The sequence below is a fragment of the Hyaena hyaena genome, unplaced genomic scaffold (genome assembly GCF_003009895.1).
Source record: "Hyaena hyaena isolate Hyena2069 unplaced genomic scaffold, ASM300989v1 scaffold_1253, whole genome shotgun sequence".
Lineage (NCBI taxonomy): Eukaryota > Metazoa > Chordata > Mammalia > Carnivora > Hyaenidae > Hyaena > Hyaena hyaena.
The window spans coordinates 334336-349337 of NW_024081892.1; the positions used below are offsets into that span (position 1 = coordinate 334336).

The window sequence follows — 15002 nt, forward strand, 5'->3', positions numbered from 1 at the left end:
ATTTTTTACATGTTTAGAAAAGATAAATTATTTAAGTAGAATTAGCCAGAAAGCCTCATCAAAGAACTCAGGTGGGCTGAGACACAGGCAGGTGCAGGTGGAGGGCCAGCGCTCTCAGGAAGTCAGAGAGAAAGACTTCCCAGGCAGAAGCAGGCCTCTTTCTTCAGAAAACTCAACAAGACTTGCTTACCAACAGAAGCTCTAATAATTTCTGTACTTCTATACATAATGGACTCTGGTGTACAGGTGTGTGCGACTGCCTACATGTGTGTTTAGTATTGTGTGCTTCCACCAAATAGCCTATTTACATATATGGATATGAACACATATTTTCATAAAGGTATGCTTACCCATTTAGCATATATACATATGCATATTCTGTATAGTCTAGAAGACTGCTATAATTTAATATTTAATAAATAGCCACATGCTCCTTCTCTATATGGCTGTGATTGATGACTTGGTTCCATTACGCAATGCTCATGACGATTCTCTGGAGAAATTTCTTTGGGGTCTTACTATTAACAAGGGTTGATATTCTCTTGAACAATTTTTTTTTGTCTTGCACATACATGACAGAAATTTATTTTAGATCAAGCTCCCATTTGAACATGACTGCTAGAAATCTGGGAGACAGATTTTGGTCCCACTTGTAGCCCAGTGCATGGAGATCTATGGGGTGCGTTTAAAAAAAAACCAAAAACGACTTTCACTTCTGGCTCCATTTTATAGGACTTATTTTTCACTTTTCGTTTCACCTACTTCTTTCTGTAGGTTATGTACCTTTGTAAGCTTCTTTTCTTTACGACAAGGTGGCATATAAACATGAGGAGATACAGAAATGACATCACAGAGGGAGACTTTAAGGTCCAGAACATTACGGCTGGGAAGAAACCTGTGATTGTGGCTGGAGTTAAGGCATGTGACAATGATAATGGGTGTGTTTTTAGGACAGCCCAGCAGCGATTACAGGGAGTCAGACACATCTCGGTCCAGGTCACAGTTCTCTCTGCTGTTTACCAGTCGTATGATGGGCGGCTTATTTTTCTCTATCTTCATTTCGAAAACAGTGACCTCTTGGGATTTGGGGGGATGGCTTAAATGAGAAACGTATAGAAAGCACTTGAGCACAACGCTTTCCATCACTTAGCTACTGTTAATCATGACTATAGTTTGGACAAGCAGAGCTAGGCCGCCATTCCTGGCAGGGTCTGCTCTAAGAAAGTTCTCGACACCACTCCCCGAGTCTCCCACAGCCACAGTCGCCAGGCGGCCTGCAGGCTCCCGCCAGATACGGATCGCACCTCGGGAGCGCACCTCCACTGCCGGCGCCTCCCGCGGGGGTGCAGGGCGCCAATCTCCAGCCCAAGTGCCGCCAATTACCACCAAGAAGGCCCGGAAGGCGCGGGCTAAGGCCGATCCACACCTGAGTGTTAGTTCCTCGCCCCGCCCGCGGCTGCGCTCCGACACGTACAAGGGGGCCTGCGAGGGGACCCGGGGTCCCCCGCGAGGCCGGACTGAAATGCGGGGGCGGGCCCCTCCCCCCCGCGAGCCGCCGCGCGAAGCCGGTGCCCCCCGAGCTTCCCCAGCCTCTCGGCTCCCCTTCAGACTTGACCCGGGGGCCGGGAGCGGCGGGCTGCGCCGCGGGGCGCTCGCGAGGGATGGGGGCGGGCTCCGGAGAGCAGCCCGAGAGCGCCACACATTTCCTACACCGATAGCATCGGCGCGTGTCAGGTGGTTGGTGCGGGCGAGGGAGTGCGCGCGCGCGTGAGGGCGAGAGGGCGCGCTCACAGAAACTTTGTGCCTGCGGGTGCGCCTCGGGCGGGCTCGCCGGCTGCGAGAGCGGCGGGTGGGCGGCCGGGGGCGGAGGGGCCCGGCAGGCGGCGGCGGCGGCGGCGGTGGCGGTGGCGGCGGCGGCGATGCGCCGCGCCCCGCCGAGCCCGTCCCGCCGCGCTAGGTGAGGCGGCCGCCGGAGCGCCGGCCGCGGCCATGGGCACCCTGGGCAAGGCGAGAGAAGCTCCGAGGTGAGTAGGGGCCCGGGCCCTTGGCGGGCCGGCTTCCTTCCTTGGGGGGGGGGGAACGGCCCCCCGGGCCCTCTCGGGGGTGGGAAGTGGTGCGGGCGACGTGGGCACCTCCTTCTACGGGAAGTTGCTGACCCGGGGTGCGGGCGGAGGCAGTCCGGGGTCTCGGGCCAAGTCCCGGGAACCGGGCGGCCGGGCAAGTGGCGCGGGGAGCTGGGTCGTGCGCGTGACGAGCCCCGGAGCTGCACCGAGCCGCCCCCCGCCCCTTGCCCCGGCTCCCCGGCGTCCGGCACCTGGGTCTCTCCCAGTCGCGGACTTTCCGTATCACCCGCACCTGCTGCGGGCTCGGGGCTCCGGCAGCGCCATCTGGCGGCCTCACCTAGCCCTGCGGAGCCCGGGCAGGGTCCGGAAAGGCCAGCGGCCGTTTGCAGCGAGCGAGTGGAGGTCCCCGAAACATACAACCTTCTGGATGGAAACTGTGCTCCCCTCCACCCTCACTGCGATTCTAGAGAGATGTGTTAGGAGGGTCTTGAAGATGAAGGAAGCGTGGTAGTGCAAAGTCTCTTGGCAGGGGAAAGAGGGCGGGGGGGGGGAGGGGAGGGGGCACGGCAACTCTGAGTGTGTCCCCCTAGAGCAGGGAGGGCGTGGCCACAGCGCGCCAGGGCTCTCTTCCCAACTCCCTCCACGTGGACTCCGGTGCGACCGGCCCGCACAGACGTGCCCTCGAGAGGCAGGGAGCTTTGCTCTGCTGGACTTTTTGGAGCTGAAGGTTCTTGACCCTTTCTGCACTCCTGAGCCCTGAAAGTGCCTGCCCCAGGGTGCAGCCCGGCACCCTCCCTAGATTGAGGGGAGGGACGTCTGTAAATTAAATTGAGTCCATGTTATGGGGCTTAGGGAGGGGACTGGACTGCAAAGAATCCTAACCAGAGGCTCCTAACCAGAGGCCAACCAAAACCATCTTCCACTGCAGAGAAAGTTGTGGAAGTCCGTGTTCTCTTACTCCGTTTCATCCCATAACTCCCTCTTCTTGGCTAGATTTCATAAAAAGTTCAATCTGAAAGTGTGTGCCCTCTGCTGAGGCGCCTGTACCTGGAAAGGATTTCACCTGAGCCGGGTCAGAGTTTCCACAGCCTCCCTGCTTTCTTCGGCAAACCCCGTGCCGCCACGGCCACTCAGAGTCTCAGAAAACACCTTCAAGTTAATCTGTTTCTCTCTGGCCTTTTTTCTTTCCTTCTTTTTTTTTTTTTTTTTTTTAAATTTACATGGGAACATTTGGCTACAATCCTTTAAAAGTGTGTCTCTGGAGACTTAGAGTATTCTTTCTATGATTTTTTAAAAAAAATTTTTAATGTTTTATTTCTGAGAGAGAGAGAGAGAGAAAGAGAGCATGAGCAGGAGAGGGTCAGAGAGAGAGGGAAATACAATCTGAAGCAGGCTCCAGGCTCTGAGCTAGCTGTCAGCACAGAGCCCGATGCCAGGCTGGAACCCACGAACCTCAAGATCATGACCTGAGCCAAAGTCAGATGCCTAATCGACAGAGCCACCCAGGCGCCCCTCTGTGAATTTTTAAATACCCTTAGATCTACCTATAATGAAACATTTCCTACATCCTTATCTATTGCCCTTTCACCAGAACACAGAGTGGTTTGAAGGTTCATCAGGAAGCAGCAGTCAAGAGCCTGCACAGCAAAAGAGCCGAGTTTCCTAGTTTATGGTGCAGATAACCTATCTTCCCAGACCTCTCCGGATGCAGTGTGGTTTTTCGTAGCATCCCTTCTCCCTGGTGTCTTGGGCCCAAACCCTGTGTCTCTTTGGCCTCCACTCTCCCAGATGACATCTCTCACCTTCCCTTCCCCCTACCCTAAATACTCCCTTCACACTCTTTTTCTTTCTACTTGCATCTACCCAGGTCCCTCTTAGTTCTGATAAAAGCAGCTACCTCTAAGAATTACCTCGTGAGCCAAAGCAGCTTTCCCTGCTGCTGATATTTAGGAAGCATTACCAGAATTAGAGCCGGGGCACTTTTTAGAGTCCTCAGTGGTCGATGCCACCACCGACTGAGAGAGTAAATGGAATGTTCCCTGGATCCCAGATTTGGGAGACAGATTAACACCTCCCAGCCCCATATATCTTTCATATACGGAAAGAGCCGTATATGGAGATAGGGCCTGTGGCCTGTGGTTGAGTTGCCTCCTCTCCGGAGGCTGCAGAGAAGTAATGAGGAAGGCCTAAGAGAAAAAAGACTTCTCTGGAGAAAAACTTCGTTTTCATCTTTCCCTGCTTTGCCTTGATGGGTGGTCTTCGTGGTGGAAAGGCAGCTATGGAGGCAGAAGGCTCTTTCCAACACTGGGCAACTAGCACCAGGTTTAGAGAGTTGTCAGTACTTCTAGGAGGGGAAGGGAGCCTGGCTGGGGAACAAGGCGTGTGGTATAGGAGGCCCGGCTTTTCTACCAGCCTCAGTACCAGTCACATTGCTTTCCCTCCAGGCTCAGAAAGCTTGGAAAATGACCATGAAGAGCCTGCCCAGCTCTGAAGACTGTTCCAGGAGCCCACAGGAGGAATAGGGCATGAGGTGGAGCTTTTAGGTTATCAGCTGTGCTTTTGGATGACTTGGGGGTCTTGAATTTTTCAGCCTCTCTCTGGCCATCTCCTTCTAATTCTAATGTAGTGAAAGTTGCATGGTCCCAGACACAGTAAATATTTATCAAATAAAGCCAGAGAAGCGCCAGGTACACATCCCAGATCTAGCACATGCAAGCCTTAGAGCTGTGGCTATGTCATTTAGCAGCTTTTAGATTCAGTTTCAACTTCATGAAATGGAGGTGATCTCTTTCTGGGCTGTAGGCTTTAAAAACCATTTAAACCCCCAGCACAGTGCGTGTCATATCAGAGATGCTCAGTTCATTCTGGTCAGTATTACCTTCTCGACTTCACATACTGATCTGATCCTGGGGTTCTCACAGGGCCTGGATAAAAATCCGTAATGGTCAGAAACTTAATCAAGTCCTATAACACCAACTCGATCTCTCAGAAATCACTTCCTTGAGTAGCCAGTTGTTGATGTGGTTTCATTGGGCCCACCTCAGGCCAAAAGCAGAGTTCAGCAGTCGCTGCCAGACCAGCGCCATGGAGCTAGTTTGAAACAGATCAGAGGACATGGTCTTCCCTCCACTAGTCTGGCTGTGCTTAGTGGCCCACAGTTCAGTCCACTCTCTTTAGCAGGCTGGTTTCCTCAAATCCATGTGTGTCCCAGCATTTCATTTTGATCAAAGCATTTCAGCCCCTTCTGGGGGAGGAGATTATATCTTACTGGAACAATTTCCCCCACCCCTCCACCTGGAACTGGTTCTGTCTAGTCTAAGAACATCACGCTTCTTATGCTTGACACCCACAGGACACTTAAGATTTATAGAGTTGCCTTTTACGGTGTAGGTCTGATTCTCCAACTGGATTTTTGAATTAAGGAACTTCTGGTTTACCTTATATAACAGCAGCAACAACTAATGCAAGGAGTGTGTTTTATAGTTTACAGAGTACCTCTCATAGACTAACTCCAGTCCCCTCCCCCTCTGGCCTTTCACAGTGTCTTGCTAATAGAATAAGTACCTATTAACTGATGCCCTTATGTGTTTATCAAAATACATAGTGAGTAGCTAAGGTTATCGATCTAAGGTACGTATTGTTTTTGCCTCCTCTTCGGTAGTAAACTATGAAATAACCAAAGCCACAGAACTAATTATATGTGCAAAGAAGTTACCAGCAACAACACCCATCACTATTAAACCTGAAAAGATTATAGATGGGCATCTATGCGTTTCCATTGGAAAGAAAGCAAAATACTTAGCTAACCTTCATGCATCATTTCGCAAACAGCTTGACCTGTACTGATGAGGTCATGACCAAAGATAAAGCTAGTGAGAGTGGACAAAGGTGACCTATTTGATTCCTAAGCCACTTCCAGAACCAGACTTGTCCTTTTACATTCAGTACTGAAATAAAGCTCATAGAAGCTCTGCTTTGTTTTTTGTTTTTGTTTTTGTTTTTTTAATCAGTAATGTCCCAATTAAGGACTTGATAGAATGATAATACTTAGTGGTAAAAACTGACGCAGTGATTGCCTGTATTATCAACAAAAACAGAATCTTCAAAATTTGTGAGAAAGCAGGATTAGATTAAAATCTAAACACCTCCACCATAAATTCTCTCCTTTGCACGTGGGTCCTTAGTCTTTGACTTCTCCCCTAAAGTTCAGAGGTGTTTTTGAGGCCACCTGACCATCTGTGGCATCTCTGGTACTGCTCAAGATAAATGAATTGGGCTGATGATGAGACCAAATTAAACAATTCTTCAGACCCAAGTCAGTGGACTCCCAGCTAAAATGTTGCTAGGAGCTAAGGGCTACCTACATGGTCTGGCCTCTGTCTCTCCAGTTCAGGAGCTGAAGCCAGCAGACCAAAGCCGTTCTAACCACAGGCTGAAGAGCCCTCGTTGCAGCCCTGAAATTTCACCTTGTTATTTGCTTGGGAGATGTCTCTTTAACAGCCAACCAGTCCTTTTGGTGCATTTGCCAAGTGGGAGGGGTATGTCTTCTATCAGCCCAACTCTCAGGATTAATTGTCTTATCTCTACTCCTTTCCTGCCCAATCTGCCTTCAGAGCCTGGAGCTGCCAGCCTGTCTGGCCCCTGGCTGCTTGGCTTAAACTCACTGCCTCCCCTTTTCCCCCAGGAAACCTTCTCATGGCTGCAGAGCCGCCACGAAGGCAAAACTAGAGGCGAAGCCAGCCAGTAGCCCCTGCGCCTCTCATCCTAGCCTGGCCCAGATCACCCAGTTCCGCATGATGGTGTCTCTGGGACATTTTGCCAAAGGAGCCAGCCTGGACGATCTCATCGACAGCTGCATTCAGTCTTTTGGTGAGTTGGCCAACTACCCACGTGCATAAAAATCTATTACTTTGTTCTTCCTTAAAAAGTTGCTTTGTAGAATAGCAACCTAGATTGTATTTTGGCTTTAAAAATATCTTTGGAGCCTTTGAAATGTTGGAGACCGTGTGCAGCGCCTATGGCACATGACTGTGTGGGTGTAATAGGTCGTGATGAGAGGCGTGATTTCAAGTGAGAAAAGTTACGGAGGAGAGTTTGCATTTCATGTCTCAGGATGGAGGTTGTGCCTGTGATGACAAATCTCATAAATGCTACTGTGCGTCTGGTGCTTTGACATTATTCTGCCCTTGTGTTCGTAGAGCACACAAAGATGAAGTTATGTGAACAAACACTGTTATCAAACAGAAATTTGAAAGGCTTTGGATCATGTGGACGATAAAGTGTAATCATTCCCCTTGCAATTGGAGGGTAGTTGTGATGGACTAGGAAAGGACAGGGTTTAAAGCCAGAACGTCTGTGACTAGAAGATACTGGTTAGGAAGTATTTGTGATGGGGGGTCAAGGACCTGGGGAGACAGGTAAGCAGACAGACACATACAGACCATGAATTCTCTGTCATCACCATACTCAGCTTGAAGGATGCACAGTTTCATGCAGCTAGGGAGCAGGTATCCACAAAGATGCCCATTTTTTAAAAAATCTTATAAGCACAGTCTGTTTTTGGATTGTGCTTTGTGAAATAGTGATTGAAAAGTACTATATGTTGGTTCCCCTCCAAAAAAGGAATCATTAAAATGAATGGAAAATTGGTAGATTCCCGGCATCACTGAACCGTGCCCCCTTTGAGCCCTTTTGTCTCCCACCAGGAAGCAGATGAGCACAGGTGGCTCAGCTCAGAAGTGCCTGCCCATCTCAGGCCCTCATGGAGCCTCCCAGGGGTGTAGGGGAGGCTTGATCCGATCCTGGGCAGCACAACACGCAGATCGGTTGGAATTCAGAACTAGAGATTCTTGGCTGGACATGTTTACTGTTGGGTCAGACCTTATTCATGGAATCGGGAAAGATTTGACATTTTAGGGATGCTTGCTTAGTACACCTCACGTATACAATTGAGTAGTTCTGATGATTTCCACAAAGCAGCGGTTCTCACCTGTTGGTGCAGAATCACCCGGAGGTTATCTGTTTTAAGAACACGGATGGCTGGGCCCTGCCCCCAGAGTTTCTCCTCTGGCGGACCTGGGGTGGGACGCAAGGATCTCCATTTCTAACAAGTCCCCAAGTGATGCTGTTGCAGCTGACCCATGTACCCACTTTGAGAATCACTGTGTTGTTATTGTAGACTTTTCAACTTGGGAAAGAGGGAGCATTTTCATTATTACTAGGTTAGCCTCACATTTTAATTACATTTCTATGTATTTGCACTCTGATTTTTCAGTTAAGAATGACACAGGGAACAGAATGAAGGGTTTTCTGTTTTAAAATTATCTTAGAAAATACACCGGCTAAGATTTGAACCACAAGCGGAGAGGTTGGTGGGCATGTGGCCGTGAGGAGCCCTTGTTCCTCCCACACTTTGTTTCCCGCTGGCTCCGGACCGGCGTGAGCTGCACAGGGCCTTGCACAGTCTCCGTACTCAAACATACTGGCCTTTCCACGGGGCACTGCGACTGCTTCAGGAATGAGGATGTTTGTTCTTTTTCCATTTCGCTGCTGAGAAAATGGGGACCAGGAACGTATTCCTCAGCCTAACTTTCTTCCCCTTGTGCCAATCAGGCAACTGCTGGCTGAGGTCAAAGCTGTTTTCCTCACCTTCCAATAATCATGATGTCTTCCTGAGAAAGGCATGACCAGTTCTGAAGTCCTCCCCTGAAAGCTCAGATCAAGCCTGATCCACTCCCCTCAACAAATCCTACAGGGGCGAAAGTTACATTGTTTTCTGGAATATGTTGAACTGAAAAAGTACCTTAAAATCCAAAAGCTTTAAAAATGGCATTGAGTCCAAGAGTCTCTTATGCACCCTGAGGAAGCATTGATTAAGCCCCTAATTGCATCAGACACAAGCTGGGCCGTGCACAAGGAGAATTAGAGTGACCAGACCCCTGTTCCAGTGTCAGAGCTTAGAATACCTGAGAAATGCACTGTTCAAAGAAAAAATAATAGATACACAAGGCAGAGCAATAATCTAAGGCATGCAGGAAGAATAAATTCTTTATACACGTGGAGTTTGAGGAAGTTCATTTCAAGGGTAAGGACAGATTAGGGAGAACAGCCACTGTTCAAGCTCCTCTTTGGCCATGGGATTGCACGGGCAAGGTGGGAAAGTAAGATCTCAAGGTTTTGCATAGTATGCAGTGCACGGTTTCCTGCCACAGAATTTATATGAAAGAGGTGAAAAAGAAAAAACACACGCTGTCTGGAGGGAGTGGAAGACAGCACGTGATTTTCACTCATGGGATATCATGGCCGTGTGTCGTGGGGGAGGGGAGTGGGGCTTGAACAACAGAGGTGGGCGGAACTGGGGGTCATGAGCAGCCCTTGACAAAGTATAATCCGTGACAAAATGCCTGCTGGTGCTTCTGGAGGTCTCCTCGGAGGTGATCTGAAAATTGTACCGAGTGAGCCTAATGTTGCTCTTGAAGCCCTTCTTACTAGTTATTTTTCCAGGTGTGTATGGAAATGTTTTGCTTTAGAAGAAAGCAATCTAGCTTAGCTTTTTGTTAATGAGTTTAGATGCCTTGTCATTTCAATGCCTGTGAAAAGAGAGGGAAATGGTACAGACATGTGGGGAAACTTTTATTATTGGTTTGGTGTTGGTAATCTAGCATTTCAGACCCTGATTTTAGCCTCTCTCCCACCAACTCGGGGGAAAACCTGTTTTGAGCATAAAGACTAATTAGTTAATTTCTACTACCTTTTCAACCTTACCTTCCTGCAGATAGATGCCTTGAGGAGGTTTGAATTAGCTAGAGCTGTACGGTCCAACATGGTTACCGTTGGCCAGATCTATCTATTTACGTATACATTTCAATTAATTAAAACTAAATCACATGTAAAATGTAGTTCCTATGCCTCACTAGGAATATTTCAAGTGCTCAGTTTCCACAAGTGGTAGATGCTGCTGGACAGAGTAAACAAAATATTTCCATTGTGCATGGACAGGGCTGGACAGGGTAGGTGGTTGACTTGAAGGGGTAAAGTAACAGAGAGACCTTCTGGAAACTGTGGAACTTGGATATTTCCAGCTTCTCTAGGTAATAGCCTGAATGCTCAATAAGGTATCATGGATATTTGGATTTAGCATCTTTACTGATGCTTCTATCTTTAATGGTATTAACCATTAATTACCATCCACACTGTTCTCAGAGGGAGGACTTAGGACAATGCTTTTAAGATTGGGTGACCAGCACATACATATTAGGGGTAGTCTTAAAGGCCTCTCAGCAAGCCTCCCAGTGTCACATACAGGGTTACAGGTCTGTGATTAGAAACTCAGAGCCTTGAGTCACAGTTCATCGCTTTAACCATGAGACAACCCACTCCCACCTTCTGTTTTAATTGGAGGTCATGGTTTACATTCTCAGCAAATTATTGCCCGTTAATCCACTCTTCAGCTGAGCATAATGAGGCAAATCATCACAACCTGGTACCTTTATGTCAGACGTATGTGAATCACACCATCTGTTTCAGGGGTAGAAAAGACCTATGAGATCATCTGGTTTTTAATGTTTTAATTTTTTAAGAGAACTGCCAGCATTTGGGGCCAAACGGAAGGTTTCTCCTGTCGAAATTCACAAAACTCTTCACTTATTCCCTTCTGAATGCAAGGCAACTTTCAGTAGCATCAGAAAGAAAGCTGTGAACGTGTCCCAGAAAGGGACCCTCAGCAAGGAAACCCTCCTGCTCCCAGGTGGGGTGTAGGCGGACATTCAGCGTCTCTGGCATACCTGTCAGCGTGAAGGGAAACGCAGCTTAGCTGATACCTTGTATTTATAGAGTGTTGTTTATTTTTTCCTGGAGTTCCATATGTATTGGTTTTCTTTTAAACTCAAAACAACTCTGAAATTGATGGGTCAGGTGGTATTGTCTCTACTGGACAAATGAGAAAATAAATTGGGCCTCTAAGAAATGCTGCATTTTGCCTTGTGCCCTCAGTCTAGAGAGAAAACATGCTCCCCACATGCTTTTCCTCTGTCCCCAGCAGCCTCTTACAACCTGAGGTGGGGCTCACTCAGACCCCTCCGGCTTCCCTTCGTGCATGCCACGTGGGACAGGCCTGAACCCTGTGCCCATCTTCTGCAGGCCTGGTCTCCCCCAGATTAGAAGTGAAACTCATTCAGTATGAGAACTGTTCGTTGGACCCCACATATCTATGTCTGCCTGAAATTCTATCTTAAGCCAAGATTTAATTAAAATTACCCATAGGTATCTTGCTAATGCTATACAAAGACCTCCCAAACTAATAGGTATATATTCTGCACCACGGAACATTTAGATGTTAAAAGCATTTTATAGACCTCAGCTTGTTAAGGGCAAAACACTATACCCGCTTTTTAAAATTGGAGCCAAAGAAGGCAAACGTGCACTTGTTGAGACCACACCTAGTTCCCTCTGTGGCAAAGGGAAGACGAGGGACTCCTCACCACGCTGCAGGTTACAGTCTGTGCGCCAAAGTGAGGTGTCTAGAGGCAACAGGAACACAAGACCAGAAGCCAAGGGCCACCTTATTGAAGGGCCCTCAGACCCAGGAAAGGGCACCTCCAAGGAACAAAGCCAAGTGTCGTGTCAAGAAGGAACTCAAAGCCACGTCCATCGTTGGAGACAGACCCCTTGTGAAGAAGACCCAAGCTGACCCAGGAGCCTCCTCAGTGGAATGCCCAGGTGCTGGGGTGTCCCGTGTACAGGGTGGTCCTGGGGACATCCATCTTCTAAGGCTTCTAGGTATCAGAACATCTCCCGAGCATGACGGTCATTAGCTGTCTGAGGTGAATTCACATCCTGTGATCCAGATGCTATTTATTCGGAGGAGTGCCTTTGCTGCATCTTCAACAGGCTGGCATCACCCAGTGCCCCAGCCTGGCGGGTCCACCCTCTCATGGGTGTGAGGTACCGTGACTGCCAGGCTCGAGAAAGACTCTGTGCTCTCCTGCCTGGTAGTCTTGATGGCAGGCTTCCCCCCCATCCAGAGAAATGGGGGTTACCGCTGGGATGAGGGTCACCGCTGGGAGACATAGACAGACAGACAGACAGTGGACTGGCGGTGGTTGAACACCGACTTCTTGTGGGCTATGTAGGGTACTGGGCCTGTACCTGAACTGGACCCATTAGTCTTTACAACAGCCCTAATTAATAGGGCGTTGGAGCTCAGGGGTGTTACATAACCTGGGGAACGTGGCCCGGATCATCAGTGGGAGAGCTGCTGGGATCTGAACTCTGGTCGTCTTGTCTCCGAGGCTCTTCTTCTTTCTACTCTACCAGAGGTTCTCCAACTTAAACATGAGCAGTAACCATTGGGGGGGGGGGGGCGGGAGAGTATTCATTTAGATTCTTGAGGGTCACCTCCAGAGATTTTCATTCAGCCAGCAGTCACTGTGGTTTCGACGGAGGTGACCTATGAACTGCTTGTGAGAAATACTGTCCTACAGCGCGCTTGCTGCCCCTTCTCAACTGTGCCGACTCCCTTCCAAACTTCCTGCCTGTCAGTGGTTTGGAAAACCGTGTGGGTGTTCCTTACAACTGCACTTTGGTTCCTTGCACTCAAAGGCAGCATTCCTCGCCTGCATTTCCACCTTAAAGCCGCGCTCAGACCAGTTTACTGGGGTGCTTTAGGGCCTTGTTCCCCGTCGCATGCTTGTCCTTCCATAGGCCTGGAAGTCAGTCGTGGCTGTGCTGGAGAACAGGAGAGGTGCTTCACCTGAGTACTTCTTCCAGAGTGCCCCTTTGCCGACAGATGTTTTAAGGCCACATGTTGACATGAAGGTTATTAGGTCCATGATGGAAACACATTAGGAAACGATGTGAAAGCAAAAGCGCTGTAATCAGTAGTTGACTGAAACTGCAGTGAGTAGGCAGAGGCCACTGTGGGGGAGGGGGGGTCCGAAGTGCGGGTCCCGCCCCGGGCCCTCCTCCCGATGGTGGGCCCTGCCCTCTCCTGCCGGCACAGTCACAGCTGCTGGACTTGGCGGCTTGTTCTGCAGCTAGTTTGGGCTACCATCTAGCTGGGCTTGTCCTAGAGAGACGACAGCAGGGAAAGACCAAGAGTGTAAGCAGGGCCGGCTTCGCGGGCACCATACTTGATTTAGCGCCGTTACAGTGCTGAAGGTCTTACTCTGCAAAAGCAGTGTTAAATCTTCAGGAGTTTTCAAGCCAGTTGTTAGACACAACCACCATTAAAAACTTAAAATTATATTAAAAATGAAGATAAGAGGAGTGCCTGGGTGGCCTAAATTGAGCATCTGACTCTTGGTTTCAGCTCAGGTCATAATCTCACAGTTCATGGGATTTAGCCCCATGTCAGGCTCTGTGCTGTCGGCTACTTGGGATTCTCTGTCTCCCTCTCTCTCTCGTTCTGTCCCTCCCTTGTGTGTGTGCTTGTGCTCTCAATCTTACAAAAATAAACAAACATTTAAAAAGATGAAGGGGCACCTAGGTGGCTCAGTCAGTTAAGCATCTGACTTTGGCTCAAGTCATGATGTCACAGTTTGTGAGTTCAAGCCCATGTTGTAGGGCTCTTTGCTGACAACTCAGAGCCTGGAGCCTGCTTCAGATTTTGTGTCTCCCTCTCTCTCCCTCCCTCCCCACTCCCTCTCCCTTCCCCTCCCTTGCTCATTCTCTCTCTCAAAAATAAATATTTTTTAAATGAAGGTAAGAACCCTAAAAACTCATCATTTCCTAATGTATGTGCACATTTCACTATTATCCTCTGTTCTTCCGAGGTCATGCCTGCTGTCCCCACACAGTATAAACGGTATGAATGCCACATGGTGGTATCTGTGGTATATGCATCTCCTCCCTGCCTCATGATCCATGAAGTCATGCTGGTAGCAGCTTGAAGTTGCCTGGTTTGGGAGTATTTATACCATGGAAATAGACAAACACTACTAATCAGGGCTTCCTGTTGAACCCTATCCCTGGGGAGGCAGGCCACTGTTAAAGGTTTCTGAGCATACCACTTACTCCCAGCGGCAGTGTTTACTTACATAGATAGGTGTCTGTGGTAAAATCAGAAATGTTATTTTATATCCCCTAATTGAGAGAAATAATTATTTGCTATTCTTTGGCTTCTGTTATGTAAGAGTCATATACAACAACTCCATGTGCTCTTCAAAGAAAAGGAACAATTCACCTTAGAGATAAGGAAATCAAATAGCGCTGAAGTTGAAAACTTTTCTTAAAGTGACAGTGGAACTTAAAACTAAAATTCAGAGAGTCGCATTCAGGAGTTGAAGCTATTTGTTTTCATTTCTGTTTTTTGAATTTACCTCCTCTAAAAATTCTCCATGATTCAACTCTCCCTTATTTCTGACCAGCCATCAGTTTTGTGACCTCCATTCTTCACATATTATATGCTCTGTTTCTGATTTCATCTGTGTAATCATTTGTCTCCATTTCCCACTACATGGTAACAGGTGCTACTGATAGATGGATAGGTAGGTAGATCAATAAATAATGTAAATATATATATAAATATATATATAAATAATTCCAAGCTTTTATTGAATATGTTTTCATAAGTTTACTTGCCAACTATATTTCCAGTTTTGTGAACCATTCATATCCTTTATTTATCATTCACTGTTTAGTTTAATGTTCTTATTGTTAGAGGTTTGCAAAAACTTTTTAAATGAAAAAGCGTTTTGAATACATTTGCTATAGGCATCCCTCCCACCCCAGTCGTATTTCCATCTTTTGTGTTGGTTTTGGGATACTAATGTTTACAAATTTTACATTTTTATTTAGTTAAATTGAACCACACTTTTAAAATCTTCTGCTTTATTAACTCTGGATTTTTTTTTTAAACAATCCCTATTACAAAGATAGAGTGAATCCTCCATTCAAATTTTATCATTTGAATCAAAGTTTGAGAAAATCTATTGTATGATG

The 15002-nt window shown here is 47.8% G+C and overlaps 1 protein-coding gene across 2 annotated transcripts in view; it reads left to right on the forward strand.

The window, feature by feature from the left end:
* The first annotated feature begins 1756 nt into the window (after positions 1-1756).
* The window catches only part of RASGRP1 (RAS guanyl releasing protein 1), a 78591-nt gene continuing 65345 nt past the window's right edge, over positions 1757-15002 (forward strand). The window contains exons 1-2 of one of the 2 annotated variants that reach the window (XM_039223069.1): positions 1757-2024; positions 6748-6932. In XM_039223069.1, coding sequence (XP_039079000.1) covers positions 1990-2024; positions 6748-6932 — 220 coding nt within the window. In that variant the 5' untranslated portion in view covers positions 1757-1989. Of the gene's footprint in view, positions 2025-6747; positions 6933-15002 lie in introns of those variants that run through there. The other variant, XM_039223070.1, reaches the window with a different exon arrangement.